Source organism: Cephus cinctus, unplaced genomic scaffold (assembly GCF_000341935.2).
Source record: "Cephus cinctus unplaced genomic scaffold, Ccin1 Ccin1_scaffold0607, whole genome shotgun sequence".
Taxonomy (NCBI): domain Eukaryota; kingdom Metazoa; phylum Arthropoda; class Insecta; order Hymenoptera; family Cephidae; genus Cephus; species Cephus cinctus.
In genome coordinates this window covers 236,226-259,864 of record NW_014333253.1, presented here as the reverse complement: position 1 = coordinate 259,864, position 23,639 = coordinate 236,226, and the positions used below count along the sequence as shown (strand labels likewise).

Here is a 23,639-nt window from a genome sequence, read left to right as displayed (position 1 = left end):
TTGAGCCTCAATTTTATATTTTGAATAAATTTTGAAAGTAAATCAAGATTCAATAATATTTAGTAGTATTTGGAAAGCTTTATCCAATTTTTCGATTTTTCAATATTTCTGTGCAACTAATTTTTTTCTTCTTTCTTCCAAGAGAATATCAAATTTTACTTGTTATTTGAAGATGCTTGAGAATATAATGTTAGGTGGTGCCAGTTGAAATCTGTCTACTCATCTCTGGCTCACCGCTACCGTTTTAGGGTGTGTTTCACAGCTTTCTGCAAGTGTTGCTAACAATCGTCGTATCTCTGTTTTCCTTAATGTATCTGAGAAGGGTTCAATATTTTTGCAGCACTTGCTATGAGCTATGAACACGTCAGTCATACTAGAAAAAAGAACTCAGAAAACCAGACTCCTCGGGGTACGTTCAAACACCTTTTTAGAGTCAACTGTAGTATGATTCTATTCCTATTCATGATAACGACAATAAAAAAGAGATGCAATGTGCCCGTATTACCCTGAATAAGATTTTTGAATTTACCCTTGACTTTGCGAACAGGTTAGTCTATAAGGGGTCAGGTGCCGTCACATGGAGAGTACTTTGCGTACCGCTTATATCCCGCAGCCAATCAGGAAACTGTAATTCCGTTCTATAATCTACCGGAAAACTAACGATAATTTGTGATTAGCTGGTGCAAGTTACAGAGATGAGTAGGGTAATGCACAACGCTACGATTTTGTATACGATACCAAAATCGTGGCGCTAGTAGCGTTGTGCATCTTCCTACTCATCTTTGCCTATAATGGATAGATTACTTACAATTCTTGTATTATTATAGGCAAAATACTAAAGAAACTAACATTAGTGTAAACAGAGTGCAGTTTGCCAAAGCCATTGTTAGTGAAACGTCCCCTCATGCTTTATCTCTCATAACTTTAATAAAGAACAGGAGACCACTCGAGTGAACCAATGATAATTATTATACTTCGCTCGACACTTTAATTGTAAGTAACGCCTTAGATGCTTTTCTAACTACCCACTTGTGTCGGCACATGACTTTATTATTGGTAATTTCAAGTACGAGTAAATATCCAGCTAGTCATCAATCATCTAACTTGGAATACTTCCACTACGCATGGCGTTAGCTGACATTAATTATGACCCAAAATTTGGGTCTTTTCCAATATATGAACTATTATTTTCTCTCTAATCTTACTTGCTGGTTAGTATATAAAACTTAAGGTAATTCCTTTAGTAAGCCTAAAAGAAAAAGAACTCCATGGATACATATGCGGTAATCTGTCCTTCGCCAAGGTATTTTACAGAACATTAGATGTAGAAGGATGAAAGTTTTCTGCACCAAAATACAAATTGCTTATTAGAAAATTAAACATTATAAATATCGTTATCTATACCGAATCGATAGATAGGGATACTGGGAGATAAGAAGGAAATATATCCATTAAACGCAACACATCGTCCCGCAGTTTCATAGAATCGCCTGTATCTCGGAACAGTTAAAAAAATATTTTTGTAAACGATAAAAATAAGGAAAGATAATTTTTCAATGACTTCCTTTAAATACGACAAATTTAATGTTAATGACAGAAAATTAAAAAGTACCTCGTTTTATTTGGATGAAATTATGAAAAGTTATAAAAATTTAAAGTTAACCAAAAGTACTATAATCCCTGGTTGTAACCACTGTGTAAGGTCACGAAAGCGTAGCATCAAACTCTGTAAAACTAAGGAAATTAAACGTAACATACCAATTTTTCTTGAAAAACTTGAATCCTTCATGAACCACGAATTAAGTAAAATTGAATTCGAACCGTGTTCGTCCGATTGTATGTGTTTGTCACATGAACAAGAATATTTGGATGCCCAGTTGAAAGTATACAGGTATAAAAATAAATACATTCTTAACCTAAAGAACGCCTTACTTAGAAAATTTGTTTAGGAGTAAACGGTGAAAAATATTCATTGATGGTACCTCTAATGTGCTTACGAACAGGTCGGCTTTTCACGTGATTTTGACAAAAATCACCACTTTTAAACCAATATTAAGCAAAATAAAACATGTGTACGACAGATGTCTTCAAGTAAGAGCCAACAGACTTACATTAATGGAACACGTGAGCAACAATTTGGAAAATTACAAGAAGAACGTTGAAGAGCGTCTTGAGCGAATCAAAAAAGAAAACGTAACAGAAATGAATAACTTGACGAAAAAAAATGTCGAGTTAACAAATAAAATTAACGAATTAGAAGCAGAAAATACAGCTAAAGATAAAACTATCACGTTGCTCAAGGATGAAATGTTGATGGCCCAAAAAGATGAATTTTTACGGCAACAGCAAAAACCAGAGTTGAATGAGAAGTCTGTGGAGAATAAAGGTAGTACTATGTTAACATTAATAAAACAATTTTAAGGTTTAATGCATTAATAAAAGTCCTCTGATGAATATCATGAAACGTCAAATGACTTTCAAGGCGAAACAGTGGCTGCGGGTAGTGAAGAAACCGAAGACCCCGTTCTTCTTCGTGTTTGCTTGAACAGAACAAGAAAAGACCTTAGTACAGCGCACAGAAAAATTACTGAACTCGAAGAGACTTACAGAGATGTCGTACCTAAACGAGAACTCGAGAAGCTGGATAATCTCCATCAAGTTTCGAAACGCGAACAAGAAGCTTTAATTGACGAAATAAAGTCCCTAAATCGAGAGTACACTCTAGTCAAATGTAAGTTAAATGTTTAAACGAAAGAGCATATACTGTATAATAAATACGTTATACGAACATGTTTTTCGTATGATGGCCACTTGTTTTCACATTCCCAGCTGCTCTTGAAACTGTCAAAGAGCAGAAAAACAGTCTGAGAGATCGGTGCAAGACGTTGGCGCATACAAACACCCCGAGACCGGATTGGTCCAAGTGAGTCAAACTGTCTTTTCAGAAAGCATTCAGTTTAAAAATATTCATAATACTGTACTTTCAGCATTCGTTATTATTCATTGCGCATTTTCATACAATAAAACCAGATGACGATTGTAATTTTTAATACCATTCAGGTGCGGCCAATTCATACAAGGAGGTGTGCAACGCTGGCGTGACATAACCGCCAAAAAATCAAGCGAGGAACGTCTGACGATTTTGCTATCAGAACTGTGCGGTGCTGCTAGTGCTGAGAATGATTTCTTTGTCGGTCAAGGTACCGATCAGTCGGTTCCAGTGTTCCTGCGATACAAGGGTAAAGTCAAAAATCGAAAATTGGGCCGGCGTGAAGTTAGTATCTTGATAAATGATATTTGGAAGAATAAAGTTGTCGCTGATCTAAATACTCCAATGGGCGAGTACATTCTTAAATACTTTACCGAGAGATATCATCTTCCTATAATGAGATACGAATGGATTTACAATTTGTACAATGCGTGCCAACGACTCATGTACGATGCTCAGATTGGATTATTTTGGGGTGTTCTGTGGGGAGACGTCGCCGAAGATGTTTATCACGTGGCCAGAAAGGATTTTGCTGTTCTGAAGAAGATGATGGAAATGCGGATGGAAGATAAAAAAATTGTTAAGTAAAAATTACGTTAGCTCCAATTCTTCGTCATTGAACTGAACTTGACATTTTCAGAATGCTCTGTTAGCTGAAGACATTATGGAAATTGTTGCGAGAATGTATCCTTATAAGAAAAATCAAGATATTGAGAATTTCGTCTATGCTGCGGCTAAGCAATTGGGAATAGATCCTTCGACAGAAGCATTTGATATTGCGAAATTATTCACTCCGGTAAAATAAACAATATTTTATTCTATAAATCAAGTATTAAATTCGTGTAGTAATCAGAGAGATACGAAACATAAAATATGAATACAATATATTCCTGTTAATACTGATTATCAACCGACAGAATGAAGAAGGATGGGAACGCGGTGACTTCGGTCGGGAATTTGCAAAACAAATGGTTCAAGAGATTACAGAATTTGGTAAAAGTATACTAAACAAAATAGATGTGCAAGATAAAAATGCTATGATTAGAATGGACGTTCTTAAGCGAGGATTTTTGGCAGAAGATGAAGGAATACGTGCGTGAGCCATGACGTCTTCTTAACCGCTTCTGACAGGCAAAAAAAGAAATACATGTTCTTCCCCAATTTTAGCCCAAGCACTTCTGGCCCAACACCTAAAATGGATTTATAAAACGGCGGATTTATCAAAAACCAAACCGATATCTGCCAATGTGGTCATGCAGCGCATGATTTCTGGATACATTAGAAGATACCATCCAAAAAGTGCAGACAAAACAGAATCTTGAGTAACCTGCAATGCAAGCCAAGTGTGTTTCAACATAATACATATTCAATTGTCAAGAAATCAATGTACAAAGTATTCTTATTCACATGTCAAAGGAATTGTGAAAGAAATTGACGCCATTATTTTCATTTAAAAATATTTTATATACACAATAAATTTTCGCTTCTTAATCGACGTCGAATAAAGAAACGCAAAATAATGATTGTTGATTTTTTTTCATTTTAACCGCCTCTGCCCAGTTCTTCTCTTTCTCAACATATCCATCTCAGTTAACTGTTCGAATCTATTTGTAATTAAATTGTCTTAAATCAATTGCAACCTAAAATACATTACGCCCTTTCTGTCGCTGCTTAAGAATATTACATTGTTAATTGTAAATTCTCATCGTGTCCGCACATTGATAACTCACATGTGCTGTTGGTCAAGATAGGTCAATATTGAACGCAAAATATGTTGCCCGTCGAAATAACATTTACTTATTCAAGAAACATATGTCTTTGAACAATGAGACTCTTAAAGGAGCATCATATCTGAATGCGCAAGAGATTATTTGCATTTTCATTTTCAGTAGTAACAGATAATATTATCCTTGACCTGCGAGAAAATATACGATACTATTTCTATACACAATTTTCTGTCGTATCAAGTACTATACATAAGTTAGCGTCTGTGTATATAATGAAAAGGAACATAGGAACTACCAGTTTCACAACAAAGTAGACCGTTGATCAGTTTTCTTTAACTAAAAAGTGTTTCAGTTAATTATATGCATAACAGGTTGTTATAAATCGGTAATATATGCATATAAACAATCTAAAACGTCAAAAGAATCATTCACAAAGTCATATGGCAATTCTTGCTTTCACTTTTCACTATCACTAAGAATCAACTTGTCGGAATCGTTTACAACTTCGATTTAGCATCCTGATGGAAACATTCATTATTTCAATTATAAGATATAGTCAATCGTTATACTAAATCGAAGTTGTAGGGTTATCAGTAGAAAACTACAAAGTACAACGTTTCTGATAGCAATTGAACCGCTGCGTTCAATTTCCATCATTGTAACTTAACGTTATTCCCTACTAGTAAATAATTATCAACGAAAAGCAAGATATTTCTCATGTTAACAGGTCTTTCTATACAGTAAATATTAAGTTCTTAACATGACAAATTTTTATTTGCGTTTACGTTCAATAGTGGCTCTCTTACTATTTCCTAGTACTGCACCCTTGCATGAATATCACGAATAGATCGCGATAGTGACGCTTACAAATTTGTTTTTAAATTTACATTTTATCGGTCTCATACACCATAAGACTAATTTAATATTTATGTTAAACTAGTGAATAATGACATCAATCAATCAGTTACTTTATACACTGTGACAGTACAATAAACATTTCCATCTTCTTAATTATAATTTCACAAAACGGCCTGGAATTTCGGCAGTCTTATGTAAAAATATAATTTGTAGATATTGACTTACTTTACGGTTTGCAAAAGAATTAAATAGATTTGTCTACTTTGTGTACCTGTTGTTCAGATAATATTCATACAAAGGTGCGTGTTATCCATTGTCATTATACTTTGTCTGCTCAAAAGATCTCCCGTATTTTGATTTCTGTATATTGCTTATGCAATAATGCTATCAAGATGAAAACTTTGAAATATTATGTTCGATACAATGTATCAAACTATTGTCATCTATGAAACACTTCGATTCTATCCAAAACGAATCTTGCTTTCACTGTATCTGAAGTTAACTTTTGACAAGATTAAATTTTTTTTCAGAGATATAACCAACGTGAGATCTGTGCAAAAAAGTATACGACTCCCGTTATTACTGTTTTTTTTTGTATTAGAATTCTTTTTGTTAAGTTGATGACAGTCACACTGAAGTAAAAATAATGGATGAAGTACAATCTGTGAATGATAAGTGTATTCGTGAAACCTTGTAACACATGTAGGAAATACCTTGTGTGTGATAGTATTACAAGACATTTTTTAAAATATTTGTGTATGCATGTGTATGTACGAAGAAATTAACCAATATTATTCGTATAGAAGCAATAATGGCTTGAAACTGTGTACACAAAAGTAATTTATTTCATTTACTCTCATCGATATTTTGAACATTCGGTATTTGAATTATAAGACATTTATCCCCAAAAGCCACAGATTATTTTACTATTCTAATATTGGCTGCTGGTTTGGCAACATTAAGAGAAATTATTCTAAACCTTTAATTTTACAAATTAATCTATGTTCAGGAATCAAGTTTCTTTCTGTCAATTGAATTTTAGAAAATGATCAAGAATTTACTCGTGCTATTAAGAAGGTCATATTTCACTTAAAATATTGCATATCATTTGCAAATGGGTGTACGCATAATAAAAGAAAACAAAGGGTATCTAGAGTTTTAGTTTTTAGTACATGATGAAGCAGTTTAGTTCGAATGTAACGTTTTTAAATATTAACTACAAATGCAGAATAATAATAGACCAAAATTAGATTCTGATAAGATATTATGTTGTTAATAGTTAAAGATTATTTATATTGTTATTTTCCCCTTAGTGAAGACAATAATTATTTTACGGTATTATTCGTATACTTGAGTTGAAAATGATGTAATAATAACGCCCGAACAACAAATATAATAAATAAAAATGTCACAACTGTTAATCATCGAACCCATATGACCTTTCATTTTTTTACAAAGATATGACACATTTGGCAATATGAACGTTTCCAGTAATAATAATTACTAGAAATGATGAGTAATCTAATAAAATTAAAAAAAACAAAGATGCAATGATCAAGTTCAATGGCCAGATTAAGACAAAATTAACAGCTATCGTTTGAGAACCGTAATACAATCAATGGCTTTCGGCAGAAGCACAGTAATTCTTATTACGCGATGTGGATGGGACATGAATAATGGTTACACTAAACGATCAGTATATATACATTAGATTTACAGGATATGTTACAGTCTTTTCTTTGGTAACGAACCGAAAGCTGATATAACAGTTGCTTTTGTGCCAGTAGCAGATGAAGTTAACGTCGTTAACGTTGGTTGGGACAATAAAACAGTGGGCTTAACACATGACGTTGTGCCAGTTGCAACTTGGTCCCACTTACTTTTCCTCTTTTTCGCATCATCCTCCGCTGTCGCTGATGAGCTGTTCGGCCGCTTCGCAGTACCCGAGACTATTTGGATTTTCGTCTTTTCCTTCCTCGCCTTTTCCAATTTATCCATCTCGGCTTTTTGTACCATAGCAAGCTCCTCGTAGTACGAATCCTTTCCCCACTTGAATGGATCGAAACGGTCCGGTGGATAATTGGTACCCAATTCGTTGATGCTACAAAACTGAATCAACTTTTCGTAAATGGAAGGATTTCGAAAGTCTTTTCTCTGTTGTATGACTTTGTTCATATCCAAACCGCCAGTTTCCATTTTCCTAAAGAGCTTTGCAATTTTCTCCTGTAATTCGGGAGGGCATTGCCCTGGAGGCTCGGGCGGTATCATCACGCCATAGGAGTCCGCCTCTCCATCTGAAAGTAACTCTCCTTGACGTGAGGGCGACTGCTCGGTAACCGAAGGGCCAGTACCATTCTCGGAAATCTGGCCCTCGACCATTACCGGTACAGCTCCCTCGTCGTCGGAGACTATTGTGTCATCGAAATATGAAACCAATCTCTGCACCTTCGACGTCACGTCCGTCACTAAGGTGGGCGCATTTGGCAAGTTGCTATTAAACTTGCCACCAACACTGGAGGCAACGTTGGGGCTATTTGAGGCTGATCGGCCAGATTTGGGGCTGGTGAGAGCCTGAGGTTGACCGACTTGGGCATTTTGCGGGGCGGCCCCCTGGGGAGTGTTCGAATTCTCCTGAAGGTCGTCTTCCACCCCGTCCTCGCCCTCCGAGTCGGTATAGGTGGCCGTGAGAGATGCCAGAGCAACACTTTGTACAGACATTGTTAGTTGGCTTTGAGTGTCCGCCGTGCTACCAAGCAATATTTTGTGTTGGAACTCACCGGTGTGGCGTCGGCTTGTCGCAGGGCTTAAATGCGAGTGCGAGTTGAGCAATTGTGATTAAATGTGCCTCGACACTCGCTGGAATGTTAATTCTATCTATATATCTGCAACAAAAATCAAATATGAATTAACTGTATGTTTGATCAAAAATTATACACATCAAATATAGACTAAGATTAAATTCATATAATTGATATAGGATATAAGTTTGATACCTAAACATATACGTGATAAAAATTAGTCCAATATACACATTTGTTTACAGAACATGGTCGGACAAAGTAACTGTCATACTCTTTGAAGCAATAATAAAAGAATTGTGAGCAATAATAATCGCACTACAATAACAACTTTGAAAAAATATTAATATATGAAATTGCATTCGCACAAACAAGGATTCATGTGAGAGACATCATTACACTTTGAAAGAGGAAAATACATGTTTTTGAATTCTTACAACACAGTAAACTGAACATTAGATAATGTGGTCTATAACGAAATTAAAGTATTGCTGACAGTGGAATATGACTAATTACACAATTGCCCAGCCATATTTTGAGATAAAGACTGTAAAATGAGTATATTGATATTAAAGTTGAGGTCCAAGTGACAACATAGGTTAAGTTAGGAAAGATTAAACATTAGAATATTCATTTTTCGACTAACCTGATTCGTACAACATACGATTTTTTTTCTTACGATTGTTACATATCTCTGCACATCGTCAGCAATATACAATATTATTTTCGTAGTGAATCAAATAAATAAAACGCTGAATATCACCAACGCACATCCCAGAAATTTCGCTTTGTTGCGATATTAGCAATGCGCACGCGCAAGGGGTTAATGTCTTGTTTTTAGATACGATTACTTGAAACATGCGAGTACTTTCTTTTACGAATTAGATTCATTGCAGAATTACAATTTGTGATTCTAAACAATTTTGTTAAAAAGCACGCAACAGTTTATGAATTATACAATTTCCCGATAACGTGTGCATCAGTGTGTATAGATGTTGCATGAAAACTGCAGCCATCTTATGTCCAGTATTCAACGCGATCAGGAATCCCCTTGTGGTACCATTCTCACAATGCGCGACACTTGCTTGACATGTTATGAATACTTAGTAAGTGTACATGTACTTAAAAATTAAATAGTTAATATTTAAAGCTCACCGGACCATCAACAATGAGTCTTGTTGCGTACGATAGTAGTGGTGACAGTTCTGATGACGAACATGTTCAAGAGAATCAAAGAGTATCTGAAAATTTAGCATACAGCACGAAAAGGGCATTGAATCTGCCTTCACCAAAGCAAGAACAAGTTGCACGTAAAAATGACGAAACTTCGGTTCCAAGTGCAGTAAATAATTTAGAAAAGGAGGGTAAATTACATTTTAACACTTTACCAAAACCCAAAACTTTCGTTCACGAGACCTCCTTTGAAATTGAGGATGATTATATTCCAATGAAAAAAGAAATAGAACTGACATGTGAAAAGCCAATCAAGAAAAGTAGAGCACCAGTGAAAATAACTGTGCCTTCTTTATCTGAGGTTTGTATATATAACATATATTTACTTTGATTGTAATACAATCTAATGACAATTGCATTATTTTTGTATTTGTATTTCAGTTCAAAGATGTGGATGAGGAGACTGAGAAAAAGCAGAATACAATTAAAGCATCCGAGGTAATTATTTCAAAGGTACCAATTGATTACTGTGACTAATTGTTTTTTATTTTGACAACCATTATATTTATTTTTAGAAAGGAACTGGTCTTTTTTCCATTCTTCCACCTCCAAAGGGAATTACAGGAAAGAAGTCTAAAAATTTTGTTCCATATATTCTTACTCAGAAACCAGTTCAAAAATCCTTGGAAACACAATCAAAGCATCCACAAAAAAGTAATTTGACCCAAGATAGAATACAAAACACAGATAAGAAGACAAATGCTTTAGGCAGTTTATCATATGATTCGAATTCTGATGACGAAGATGACACTGGTGTAAATAGTTCAAAAGATACCAAAAAAATTGACTTTTTTTCATTGTCAGAGACAAATAAACCAATAGACAATATGTCTAAAAATATTGTCTCGTTATCAGATACCATCAGTACAAATATTAATACAGATAACAAAAATGAGCAAAAGCAGGTAGATAATGATATAATTGTATCGCATGATTATAATCTTGAGAATGAGGATTCAGACAAAACGTTAGTGAGTAACGTAATTAATTTACCTAAGGACGAAATATTGTTAAAAAATAAAGCTGAGGTTGGCCCAAAATTACCAGTGCCTGAACAAGAATATCATGTAGACTCAGAAGGTAATGTGGCATTTGATGAGAAGGCAATTGAATACCTTTGTGGTAAAAGAGGAGTAAAGCGCAAAAATAAGGAAGTAGATGGTGTAAACATAATAGAAATAAATGGGGAAGATATCAAGCCTGACGAACGAGAATGGTTAGTTAAAGCCTTAACGGAAGAGGGTTCACAAAGACCAGTATCAATGCAAAGTGCTGGTCCAAGTACTCAGTCAAAGAAAAAACATCAAATTACATACTTAGCTCATCAAGCTAAAGCTATGGAAGTTGAACTCAAGAATCAATGGGCACAAAATAGGATGACTAGAAAACAGACGCAATCCAAATACGGATTTTAAGACAATGTTTTAGAATAAAAAAACATTTTATCTTTCTGAAACTTATGAACATGTAATATAGTTGTAATAAGTGTCAGATTTTAGTTGTACCTGTATAGATCTTTTGATAATTCAAAATTTGTTGTGTAGTAATAAAGATGTTTTGGTGAAATACTATGTTTAAAATTTTATAATGCAAACTCTGGGAATAAACTGATTTTTTTATTGAAAATATAAATTCATTGATACAGGAACCATCTATGTACAACATAATATTAATTGTAATTACTTTCTTCAGAAACCATTAAACAAATGTTTTCATACTCTTTTTGCTTAGCAGCAACCAATGCCTTTGCTTGTAATAAATTTGGAGGGACATTTCCATATTGTTTGAGAAATTGATTCACTTCTGCTAATTCTCCTTGTACTTCCAAAAATTTTTTAGATTTTTTTCTTATTGTATCTGGATCCAAATCTGCTACATCCATACTATCCAATTCGGCTATTAATTTATCAAGTGCTTCCTTATATTCATTTAGTTTTGTGTTCATTAATATTTCATTGGTATAGTGGTTTTCACTATCAGCCTCATATTTTTCAGTAATATCTTTAACAGAGACCACAGCATCTTGAACAGTGGTCAACTTTTTTTCTAAGTTTTTATATCTATCAAATAACATGTTGTACTTTACTTTTAACTGTTTATCCTTAAGTCGGTTTTTTCTCTCTTGAATCCTTCTTTGTTCTCTGCATATCATCAAAGCTGTTTCATCCACTTCAGCTAATCCTTCTGATTTCAAAATTAATGAGACATTTTGCAGGCCTTCTTTAATATCAATGGGAAGATAATTAATCTCGAGTTTCAGTTCTTTCAATAAAGTAATAATTTCGGCACTAAGTGCATTATTTTCTGCAATCGTTTCAGAAATTCCCTCTTTTAGTAAATGCAGTTTTTCGAGATCTTGAATATCGGTTTTTTGCGTTTGATAATCTGATGGCACGTTCGATGCACATACAGAACCCTGAACAGAATTTATGAAAATGCTAAGTACTCCCACAAACATGAAACATTTTTGTATACATTTAAGATAAAACTCTTACCTCTGTTTTATATTCCATTTTACTAATATGTATTTGATTAATCTTACGCTTATTGGTTACTTCTGAACTGAAGTGCAAAAGAGCAAATAAATATCGCCTCTCGCTCGATTATCATTCTAACCGAAACAGAATTCAAATATATTTTACGTCATGAAGAATATACATACGTTGCAAAGTATAAAGCCTCATGCATTCGGCGAGAAATAGAAAAAAAGTATGTCGATTTTCATACAATAAATTGCTGCTAAATTATTTGATACACATTACATCGCCCTCATAATGCAGCATACTTATTAACTGTATTATTTTTTAGCTCTTCGTCTTCGCAAAAGTGTATAATACTTAGTACAGAAATATACTTATGATACAACATAAAAACGCGGCTAAAGCTTTCCAGATCCTATGCTTAAATTCCAGTAACGACGACGGCCATTGTACGCGCACGACGCTGTTTCTCGAATACGCATCGGCAATACATTTTCGTTCTAATTTCTATTAACTTTTTTGACAAGTCCGCGAAAAACAAATCTTTTCACCTGTATCATACTACAGCTGCATCTAAAGCAATATTAAAATTTGTTCATTGTCTAATAAATGGTCCCGTATACAGCATTGCATGCAAATCATTTCTAGTGTTTCGACAGTGAGTGTATTTCACCCCGTGCCTTAACTTGACTTGAGTAAAAATAATACTGTGAAGACAGTGTGAAAATGAGCGACGAACAAATAAACGAAGCGACTCAAATTGTGGAGGTACGAATGTTTTTAACAGATTTTCTTTGATTCAATTCCTTGGAGTCGTAACTTCTTTTAGTATTGTCGGTAGAAAGTCGATCATACCAGTGTCAAGAGTTATTAATTGTATGCCACCGAATAGCATCACTTACAACAATACCTTGTTGGTGTTTGTTGGAAACAAGACATTAGCATATAGATTTTTCATTTATTAAATAACTTTTGTTACCAGTAAAAAAAAATTGTAAATTATGTTGCATGGTGCCTGAACAAGAATTAGTTGTAAATGCTTATACTATTTTATTAAGTTCTCAAGAAATTATTACATATTTGTAGGATATGATCTAGTATCACGTTGTATAATGTGTTAATACAAAATTATATCATTATTGTAGTTATCCTCAAATGATATTGAGAAACTGGAGGAAGCAAAACTAAAAGCAAAGTTTCCAAATGCTGGAGGACGACCAATTAGTGGCCACTCAGCATTTCTTCAAAAGAGACTTGCCAAAGGGGTGAGCAAACAATAATTTATATTTTCCTGATAAAAGCAAAATGCATTGCTTCTGTCCATGAATAACAGCTTAAATAATTGTTTTACTTATTGACATATAAGATGTGAAAGTTCTATAAGCATTATATACAACCAAATATTTTCAGCAAAAATATTTTGACTCTGGCGATTATCAAATGGCAAAGCAAAAATCAACAGCAAAACCGAAGCCAACTGGAGTATTGCCAACAGGTGATGCTATTCCAACTCCAGAAACTGTACCACAGCGTAAAACTTCTATCATTCAACAAAAGTTCAACACGTCTACTAGCTCGTAAGGCACTATTATATTTGTGATCCTTCAAGTTACAATTTGTCTAGTGTAAAGAACATAGCCATTATTGCGATGCCTTGGTACAATAATGTGCTAACAGTAACATTTAGAATGTTTGTAATACTTTGCAGTGTCATACAAGAATTATTATTATTTCATACGAAGCTAGTAACATGTTAGCAAGTGATTTTTGATGAAAACGTTGAGTTTACTTTGTTCTTACTCACAACATTAAATTTATATTTTTCTCCATTTACCCAAAGTTTACCTTTTCCTTTTGAATGTTCTTAGTTTGATAACATCATTTAATATTTCAATTGTTAAGAACACTGTATAGCAAAACGTGTTAACACTGATAAACACAGAGGTACTAATCAGTTTAATACATTATCGCGTGATAGAAAAATTATCAATGTGATCTAAAGGGACTCCAGTTTGCATATGAAAATAAGGTTTAGTCATGATCATGTGGCATCGTGAATCAATATTAGTTCTTTATGCTGAGCTAACTTGTAATTGAATTTTATCGGGAATGTCTAAGAAGGTGCATAAAAGACGAATAAGCCATATTTTTCATAGGTCCTACACACTAATATTTAAAATAATATAATTCTAAATAAGTAAGCAAACTTGGGATATAGTTAAAAGTCAAAATTATACTGATTGTTTGCTGTATACACATTCAATAGAAAGTCAAGGGAGATTGGAGGAGAGTGTATAGATCTGCATTTTGAAAAATTACTGTGATGTGCTTAGTAAGATTATTCTCCTATACAAATCCCACATGAATACTGTGAAAAATCTGTAAAATATCTAAAACATGTAGCAATTCTAAATGTAGCTACAGTTTTCGGTTATTGTAAACTATAAGCCACTAGTAATATATTACAATTCAAAGTAACTGACACTTATTTTGTCACCATTTTGTTTCCGTTTTTTGTAAAGAAACGGTCCAAAAATATTTTTAAAAAATTAAGTTAGTATTTATTACGATTATTTAGTAGATCAGAACAGAATGTTTCAGACAGATCGATCTTTTACAATTGTGGATCTAACATTACATCCTAATACGTATTAAGGTGTCTTTCAAGACACCGTAAGGAGCATGGCTAAAAAATAATACAGCTTAGGTCAACAATAAAATTTCATTATGAACATGTGCCGTATATACAATTTTTTTCGCCACTAAGATCACAGCATCACTCGTCACTGAGGTGATAACTGCATTCCTATTGACTTACAATATTAATAATTTACAATTCGTTATTGTCAGGTAAGTACCTACTTTAATCATAAACGGGTAATTATATCTTGCGATAATTTATACCATTAATTCTAATAGTACCCCTCTTCTTATGATGCACTACCTATTCCACTAAGATGATGATTCAAATTTTATAATTGCAATTTACATTTGAGAATCAATACGTATATAAATAATTATATAACACGCGTACAATATTAACAACCCTATAGAACCGCTATGACACCCATAGATAACTCATGATACAATAATCTCAGTGTTTCAAGACAAAAAAGTCTAAGAACCGCTAATAGTATAAATTAGAATGGTGTTCCTATTATATACCCTAACTTATTCCCTGGAAACTAATTTAATTCTATAATATTCGTCATTGTCCAGGTGAAATTTGGTTTTCCTGTATAATAAAAATTTGAATTTTATGTTATCTCTGAATTCAAAAGATATTGTGACTTGCAATCGTGTAAAAATGAATGCTTCCTTTTATAATATTAGGTTCCAACGATACGCAATTTCCTACACTCCACAAATTATTTAAATTGAATTTAATAAAAGCACTTGATTGTACTGTCGCTTTCCTCGATTCATAAACGATTAAATGCCGGCCAAATACATAATACTTCACAATTGGACCCAATCAGACTGATTACCAATGTATATTATATCGTGGACGACGTAACGTTATATATAAATATAACTAATTTAGCACGTCACGCAATAAATAATAAATACGAGCGATTATGCAATTACTTTATTAGGGATTCATTAGAATTGAATGAATTTATTACTTATTTACTTACGACGGTATCGTTTCTTTTTATTTGCTAGAAAGGCACTCTTTTCGTAGGATTAGCCGCGTGTATAAATTTCTTTTTTTCTGTTTTTGACTCTGTAACAGTTTTTTGACAGTTAAATACCCCGTACAAATTTACAAGCAAAATAGGATGCTTTTAAAAATTTGCTACCTCATTATTGTGGACACAAGGTTCACGTAAAAGTTATATACAAATTCGAAAAAAATGGATTTCTGTAGAACCAAATACAGAAGGCTTTCGCAAAGTGTACTGGCCACATTCGTTGTACATACATTTCCTCATATTACATATTATTTACATCAAACAAGCCAGTAAAAAATACTTGGCAATAATATTCTTCCTCAGAGCACATTGGCATTTCTTCTAAAAGTGAAGACCGTATAACACGTCAGAATGTTCATGATAATACACTGCATTGAAATATAATATTAGACAATTTGCCACACGTCGTTGGTAGAGCGTTATTTAGAATGAGAAAAGCACACTTCAATTACTGCGTATATTTATCAAAGTACGAAATGCGATAAGCGTTTATCATACGGGTATCTCACTTCGGTTTAATGAAGTTTTTTTTGTTATTTAATTCTTATGCAACGTCTTATTCGTTAATTGACGTAGTTTAAAACACCTACACACTTTTCAATGGTTAACCGTGTTACCTCGTACATATAACTTATTATAAAGCAATATGTTTATTTTAATGTTCCTTATTACCGTTTGAAAACATTTTGACAATAATATCACAAACATTAGTATATTAAAACTTGCGAAGTAACAATCAAGTTATTGACGGAATCCTTAAGTGGTGTCATTCTTCAATTGACAGAAGCGATAAAGGGTGAGTCAGAAAGAAAGACTTGCAAGTAATTTTCCTTTCGTTTATGATCCTAATGTAAAGTCAGTATCCAGCATTCTTCTTCCTATTACGTTTCTATGCATCGGGTTACTTGTACATTTCATCGATCAGATCTGCGTACATTTTATGTACAGCATTCCTCCTAATCTTTAATGTTGGTCCCAATTCTCCCGTTGGAACAGAGAAGTCATGCGGCAGAATTCGAAATTTTTGCACTTTTTGAGCATTACTTATTGCACGCGTGTTCACCCTTTCAATAGCTTCCTCAATACCCTTGTAAATCTGAAAGAAGTAATAGTCTGGATAGATCTACTTAAAATTTTTCGTACGCGACAAGCATATTCTACGGTCTTGTAAAGGGTGATGTGCAGAGTTTGTGGCAATATGCTGTTTCACAGGACGCAAAAAACGAAAGTCTATTCTATTTCAGTTTGTACGAATAGGAAAAAAAGTTTTCAAAAACTAGTATACTAATTTGAAACTCAAGAAAAATATTGCAAATAAGTATTTTGCGATATGTACTTACCAGGGGATCCTGCGTTTCCAATATTTCTGATACCGTCTTCGCTTTACTACCGATCGATTTTACCCATGCTCTCGCTTCTGGAACCAAAGTGTCCAAAGGTTCCCCGGTATTAGCATTGACATCGGTCTAGAAAAAAAGATGCCAAAAGTGTCAGATACTAATAAATTGCTATAAAAGTTTGTGAATTTCTAAAATAATTTACAACGCACCTTGAACGTGACTAGAATGGTTAAGAATTTTCTTAAATCGCCTATCAACATAGCATTGCTAAGAGCTGGCAATTCAGCCAGCAACATGTGTTCTATATGGACAGGTGGAATGTTTTCCCCGCCAGCCGTGATAATAAGTTCTTTTATTCTTCCTGCAATAATATAAGCATTATTGTCTCGCATCCAAAGCGTATCGAAAGAGATAAGCAAATCAAATGTCTATGGCGTTGAGATGAACAATAATATCAGTGTACGAAACTCTACATAATATAATATATTTTATATACCTGTAACATACATAAAACCCTCAGAGTCTATCCTGCCCAAATCGCCACTGTGCAACCAGCCCTCGTCATCCTTAGCTTCCTTAGTTTTTTCCGGCGCATTCAAATAACCCATGAAAACATGTCGACCTTTCATACAGATTTCACCCTCTCCAGAATTATCTGGATTGTCCAATTTTGTTTGCAACCCCTTCATAACTACACCAACACCGTCCAGTCTAGAAATAAAATTATATTCATTTGACCGTTGATTAACATAAAGTTGAATGCCATAAGTCAATCAAATAAGTTACCGATAATGGTTTATGGTGGTGAAACTGTGGGCCCCAGCACATTCGGACATACCATACGCATCAATAATCGGCATATCTAAGCTCAAGAAGTATTTTTTGATTTCTGTACTTAGAGGTGCAGCTGCCGTAGCAAGAATTTTACATCTGTTAAGACCAAGAGCCGCTTTCACCTTATTAAAAACCAACCACTTGGCGATGAGGTAACCCCAATGCTTATAATCAATGCCGTTTATTCGATTCATATTGTACATTAGTCCCTGGGCTTTGGCCCAGTTCGATATCCAAGTTTTTATTACTCCATTATTGCGAGCTATAACTTGCATTTTCTCGTAGATTTTTTCCCATACTCTTGGGACGCCCAAGAAGACCGTTGGACGCACGTCGAGGAGTGTTTCCAGTAGGGAGCCTTTCAGCGCGTTCCTATCTGCGAAATAAACGGTAGCTGCAAACGACATACTCAGGAATATCTCGACAACCTGTAGTGATAAATGATCCATTATCATAAGAAGCACATAGGCATTACTAACTTTTGATGAATTATCAATTGTCTTACCTGTGCCGCAACGTGAGATAGGGGCAAGTAACTCACGAGTACTTCTTTTTGTACGTCGAGATCAACTGAACTTCCGATAGCACGGGCGTCGTGCAAAAGATTGTCATGACTTAACATTACGGCTTTCGGATAACCAACTGTTCCTGACTAAAATAATATCATTTATTTAATAATATTAACTTACTAATGGCCTTGAAAAGAGTTTCCGACATCACATATCAATACATTCATAGTACTCACCGTATAAACTAATGTGCAACATTGATTCGTCGCAACAGTTTTTAGTACCGCATCTAATTTATCGTCCGACTCTCCTTTTCCTATTTCCAAGAGGTCGTTCCACTGTTATATTAAAAAAAATTGGTTTATCGTGAATATTGATTGTGCAATCGTACACTTGTTATTAAAGAGAATTTACTATGATTGCTTACACTCAGCACATCCTTATCCTTAGGCACTCCGTCGTATTGAATTATTGCCTTTAAAAGAGGTAAATTCTTCTTTATTTCTGTTATTTTTTCTAACTGTTTTGCATCTTCCACGACTATTATATTTGCTCGACTGCTTTCAGCGCAATACTGACATGCCTCTGGGGAATTGGTTGTGTAAATTCCTGCCGCAAAACCCCTACGATAAAAATAATCTTGCATTAAAGTAGATAACATTTTTTTGGTCCCAGGAAAATTAAGTCTTAATGAAATTCAACATTTTACGAATTAATAAAATTATAATGAAATCAACAAAAAGCGTCTTACCCAGCATAGATGGCAGCAAGATCTGAAATGAACCACTTAGGACTATTGAAACCCAAGATGCAGACACTGTGAAATTTTTGTAGACCCAATTTAAGAAAGGCTCTTGCAACGATTCTCACCTGCGCCTCATATTCCCTATTGAAATGAAATTTTTATGTGAAAAATGATGACACTTTCAAAAATAATCTAATGTTGTTACTGTCATATACGAACTTGTAAGTCAACGTCAATCTACTACCGTCGACTCCCGGTGTGGATACCAAAGCTGGATGATTTGGATACTCTCTAGCCGTCTTCATTAAAAGTCCGGGAACGGATATAGGCTGGAATGCGTTCGGCCCCTCCGCTTCCAGTTTAATTCGAATAGAACCATCAAGTTCCGCTGTAGTATCGACATTAGAGCGCAATACCTGGTCCGGTCCTGCAATTTCAAAAATTATTAAATTACAGTTCGAGTGACAATTTTAAAAAAGTGAATTTTTTTCTAATACTAATGTATAAAATGTGTCTCACCATCAAGACCGGTTTCACTGGACGCAGCGTATTGAAATCCATCTGTAATGGACGCCTGGAAATGAAATTATATGAATATTCTTTAAAGATAATTATCGCGATGTTATAATTGTCCTTGAATAAATAAAAATTGCTGTGAACGAGCATCACGAACTTTGATATACAAATGTACATCCGTATTGTACAATCTTGCACTTTGATACTCGAGAGCTAGTAATTTCTGATTAATGTAAACACAATATCACCGATTACGCATCGTTAATATCAGTGAAATGAAGAAAAAAGATACCATTACTTATCGTGACGACTTTTTAATCAAGAGCATTTATAGTCGAGTTGTAAAATCAATTTAATTCTAATTAAAGGGGCATCACTCCTTGTATTTTAAAGCGTAGTTTCGTAAACGATTTTACTAGTCAACGACATCTGACATCACACCAAATTTCATTCGATAAAAAGGTCAAAGACAGAGAAAAAGATATTGGTGTTTCGATTAATTCATACATCACAAATTCTAGTAGCATTTTACCATTTAACGGTCAACAGGACTTATCGGTCCCAACTACTTTGAAAAATCATATCTTCCGCAGAAATGAACATATCGCCATCTTTCTTCCTAATTTTAAAGAGGATGGATGTATTTAAATACATAAAATTTAACGAATATAAGAATTAATTTCTGAATTCAATACCATCAAATTAATCATAATGACGGCATACCTTTTCCGTTGGTACAAATCCATTGGTATGACCATTGGACAATAGGGGCTGTTCCAAAGACATGATATCTGAAAAAGGTAAAGATGACATTATTTTTAGAATGTCTCATCAAATCTGAAAATCGTTAAATACGTGAAAGACTAGAGACAATATGGATACAAAGTATGACAATGACTTTTGGGAACGTAACAAAAATAAAGTTTCGTGCCATAAATGTGAAAAGTGAATTTTTGATACTTGGTTTAACTTTAATGTCGAGTGAAGTCAAACCTCGAGACTAAGAATGTCGCATGAGGCCTCCTAATTTAATTTTACTACGTTTCAAGTTTGTCGGCATCTATGGACTTTTATTAAAAACCTTCGAGCGGCCGTGATTTAGAATTTCATCAACACCATGTATACTTTTTTTTGTAATGTAAGAGAGTTGCGATCAAAAGTCCATTAGATAATTATTCAACATTGTATACTGTAACAAATTATTGAGCAGAAATATATTACGAATCCTGTTTTTATTTATCTTTTTAAATCATGTCGTCAGGTCACGACAATTTACAACAATGACACTTATAACTTTCAATTCGCGAGAGTACGTAAAACGACTTTGACAGTTGCTTTTCGCTCAAATGTACCGCTTAACGTGTTTTATATTATGAACAACACCGTGAATATCAATTATACAGCGACATATCGATAATAATGAGAAAAAAATCATCAAAAATTTATATACAAGACTGGACGAACGTTTAACGACTGGCGTAACGATCGTGATAGGAGGTCAAATTACAGTCCTAGATATTCGCATTCATAATATAAAAATTACGTAATACTGAGAAAAAAATCATCCAAAATTTATATACAAGACTGTAGGAACGTTTAACTCCTGGCGTAACGATCGTGATAGGAGGTCATAGTACGCTCCTAGATATTCGCATTCATAATATAAAAATTACGTAAACAACGAAACTACGTAACCAATACATTATCTTTAAATGATTTGCAAACGTCCATCGCCATAGCACACCGGACGAGAGACTGTTTTTCTTGAATGACATTCGGGTGTTACCTGGACTTTGGTTTGAAAAAGAGAGAAGTGTCAGCACAGCATCAACTATTTCATATACCACGTCTTTATCGTCTCTCAATAAACTATTCTATTTCACGTTAAATTGATGTCACGTCTTATGTATAGAATATTTGCATACACCACGACAATAGCTTACGTAAATAGATTAGCAGTATATCAAAAGCACGAATCTAGCCGAAATGAAAAATTCTGTAGTTGCTTTTGACACTTTCCACGAGATATTTGCGAGATTCAAAATCGTGGATATTTCAGTAACGAAGTAAACGACACTAGTGCAACTTTACTTTAAACATCCTTGCGTTTTCTTCCTTGTTAATATTATACACTATATGTCAAACATTTTTTCCTGACGTTCCTAAGGCTTCCATGACACAAGCGCGGCGGCGAGAGCCTCACATTTCCGTTAGTGTAACGATCATAACAGAAATTTCTTCCGAATACAACAAACAACCCTTTGATCATAGTTACGTGTAAAAAGTCAAATTTACTATGGTTATACTATCAAAAAATACCTTTGCAAAGTAGAATAACCATTGTTTGACCGTTCACGATTTACTCGCGTGACAGACTGGCCCGAGCCACAGAAAATCAATACAGAAGGCATCACCCCATCGCGCGGCGGTAAATTCGAGTTGCGCCCTTAACGACAACACGCCCCTTGCTGCAATTCAAGGTGCAACAGCAATGCCTCTGTTCCATATAGGATTGTCGCGATGATACTCACGTCTTATATGATTGAATTTTAAATAGTAATAAACACGTCTTCAGCAGCAAAAAACGCTATGAATACTCATTGAAGAATCAGTATATAAACACACTTTTTATGGACTTTGATTCTCTTTAAGTAGGAAACTCCTGATGACGACAAATGCTTCGAAGTTCGGAAACTAATGTTTAGTTGTTTCCGCGCTACTTTTATATGCATATTGCTACAAGAAAAAAAAATATATACATGTGCACTATGTCTAAGCGACAACGTATTTTGCTTCTCTATGTATTACAATGAAATATAATAATTACGTACCGATTCACAATATCATCAACGATAACCCATGTTGCATAAAACGATCTTGAATAACATGCAATTTGGAAAACTCATGTTTTTGTATTACTTTGCGCTTAGGGTCAAACACGCAATATGTCTTAGACGTTGCTGTCAGCACACGGACGCATAATTATTGTCGTGATAAATCTTGACATGAACGTTTGTTGCATAAGAAAATGATAATCTGCATGAATAAAATGATAAGCATTACTTGCTTTAAACAATAATGTTACTTGTCAATTGTTTTTTGTGAAAACTAACTGGCACTGACGCGAGAATTGAGAAGGAAGGAGAATAGTGGTAGCACTGTATGTCGTGTTTGCTAAAATAATATAACAGAAATCACAGATATCGTAACGTAACCAAATGAATGAGTGAATCGTTCCGACGATGTCCGGCAAATCGGTGAATTCAGCGTTAAATCAAAGAAGTCGGTCAAGGAATAGCTTTCTATAGTTTCAGCGAAGCGTACTGGCATAAATGCCTAGTAATGTTTTCGAAGCCGGTACGATATCTTATGGCGGCAGTATGCGTCTAGGTTAAGGGCAAGGACTTGCACGCGTTCTGGCTTCGCTCAATGATCGATATTGTGGGTAATCGATTCTGCAACGCGAAACTCGATCCTGGTTAAATATTAAATGTTCATGGTCGTCGACGTGTACCTTGCGGGAGTCGAAGGAAGACGAGCGTAAGGATTGATTGAAATATAATTTTTCGTAATTTCTTTTGGCAGAAGAAAGTTATACAATCGAGTCTTCAGGTCAGAATCTTCCAGAACTATACTCGTCTGATTCGTGTTAGTGGAACGTTCTCTATAGAATCCGTAAAAAGATTTAATCCCTGCTTAGTATGAACACTGCACTTGGATATATATAGTTTTATGTCCGCACAAACTTTATGGAATTATTTATAAGAAATATTCTTGCGTTTATTGACATAAACGATTTTAATTTTCGTTTTAACGAAATTTTCTTCCCTGTCGTTATTCAATTGTGCTGCTTACCAATTTTTTCCCACTAATTATCGATCTTTTAGCGTTACCCGATTTCCGTTAATTTTTTAT

The 23,639-nt window shown here is 34.4% G+C and overlaps 5 protein-coding genes across 10 annotated transcripts; 2 read left to right on the top strand and 3 right to left on the bottom strand.

The window, feature by feature from the left end:
- Positions 1-129: 129 nt before the first annotated feature.
- LOC107269131 (translin-associated factor X-interacting protein 1) lies at positions 130-4,512 on the top strand. Of its 3 annotated transcripts, none has more exons than XM_015742647.2 (8): positions 130-1,891; positions 2,004-2,386; positions 2,483-2,731; positions 2,830-2,923; positions 3,061-3,568; positions 3,630-3,785; positions 3,907-4,081; positions 4,157-4,512. In XM_015742647.2, the coding sequence occupies exons 1-8, from the start codon at positions 1,557-1,559 to the stop codon at positions 4,309-4,311; spliced, it is 2,055 nt and encodes a 684-aa protein (XP_015598133.1). In that variant the 5' UTR covers positions 130-1,556; the 3' UTR covers positions 4,312-4,512. The 3 variants fall into 3 exon arrangements, with proteins under 3 accessions (XP_015598133.1, XP_015598134.1, XP_024942153.1); XM_015742648.2 differs by having other exon boundaries at positions 132-993; positions 2,082-2,386; XM_025086385.1 differs by having other exon boundaries at positions 132-993.
- LOC107269137 lies at positions 4,433-9,047 on the bottom strand (the record flags this gene model as incomplete). Its single annotated transcript, XM_025086397.1, has 3 exons — positions 4,433-8,278; positions 8,352-8,456; positions 9,019-9,047. Coding segments are annotated over 3 exons (1,113 nt in total), but the record flags the coding sequence as incomplete, so codon positions are not given.
- LOC107269132 lies at positions 9,039-14,817 on the top strand. 3 transcript variants are annotated; one of them, XM_025086387.1, is made up of 4 exons: positions 9,046-9,906; positions 9,987-10,043; positions 13,231-13,350; positions 13,496-14,817. In XM_025086387.1, exons 1-4 carry the CDS (start codon positions 9,541-9,543, stop codon positions 13,664-13,666), a joined length of 714 nt encoding a protein of 237 aa, XP_024942155.1. In that variant the 5' UTR covers positions 9,046-9,540; the 3' UTR covers positions 13,667-14,817. The 3 variants fall into 3 exon arrangements, with proteins under 3 accessions (XP_024942154.1, XP_015598135.1, XP_024942155.1); XM_025086386.1 differs by lacking the exons at positions 13,231-13,350; positions 13,496-14,817 and adding an exon at positions 10,121-11,173 and having other exon boundaries at positions 9,039-9,906; positions 9,987-10,058; XM_015742649.2 differs by lacking the exons at positions 13,231-13,350; positions 13,496-14,817 and adding an exon at positions 10,121-11,173 and having other exon boundaries at positions 9,042-9,906.
- On the bottom strand, positions 11,201-12,550 carry LOC107269138. Its single transcript, XM_015742674.2, has 2 exons — positions 12,101-12,550; positions 11,201-12,021 (listed from the first exon to the last, which is right to left on the bottom strand). Exons 1-2 carry the CDS (start codon positions 12,116-12,118, stop codon positions 11,275-11,277), a joined length of 765 nt encoding a protein of 254 aa, XP_015598160.1. The 5' UTR covers positions 12,119-12,550; the 3' UTR covers positions 11,201-11,274.
- An 842-nt stretch (positions 14,818-15,659) lies between the features above and the next one.
- On the bottom strand, positions 15,660-22,257 carry LOC107269130 (very long-chain-fatty-acid--CoA ligase bubblegum). 2 transcript variants are annotated; one of them, XR_003060083.1, is made up of 13 exons: positions 22,044-22,257; positions 20,448-20,515; positions 19,728-19,782; positions 19,428-19,635; positions 19,215-19,349; positions 18,891-19,086; positions 18,700-18,801; positions 18,460-18,606; positions 17,907-18,382; positions 17,628-17,831; positions 17,330-17,481; positions 17,121-17,246; positions 15,660-16,876 (listed from the first exon to the last, which is right to left on the bottom strand). XR_003060083.1 is itself a non-coding variant. In XM_015742642.2 (13 exons), the coding sequence occupies exons 1-13, from the start codon at positions 22,063-22,065 to the stop codon at positions 16,682-16,684; spliced, it is 2,097 nt and encodes a 698-aa protein (XP_015598128.1). In that variant the 5' UTR covers positions 22,066-22,245; the 3' UTR covers positions 15,660-16,681. The 2 variants fall into 2 exon arrangements, 1 of the variants encoding a protein (XP_015598128.1); XM_015742642.2 differs by having other exon boundaries at positions 17,617-17,831; positions 22,044-22,245.
- Between the last annotated feature and the right edge of the window lie 1,382 nt (positions 22,258-23,639).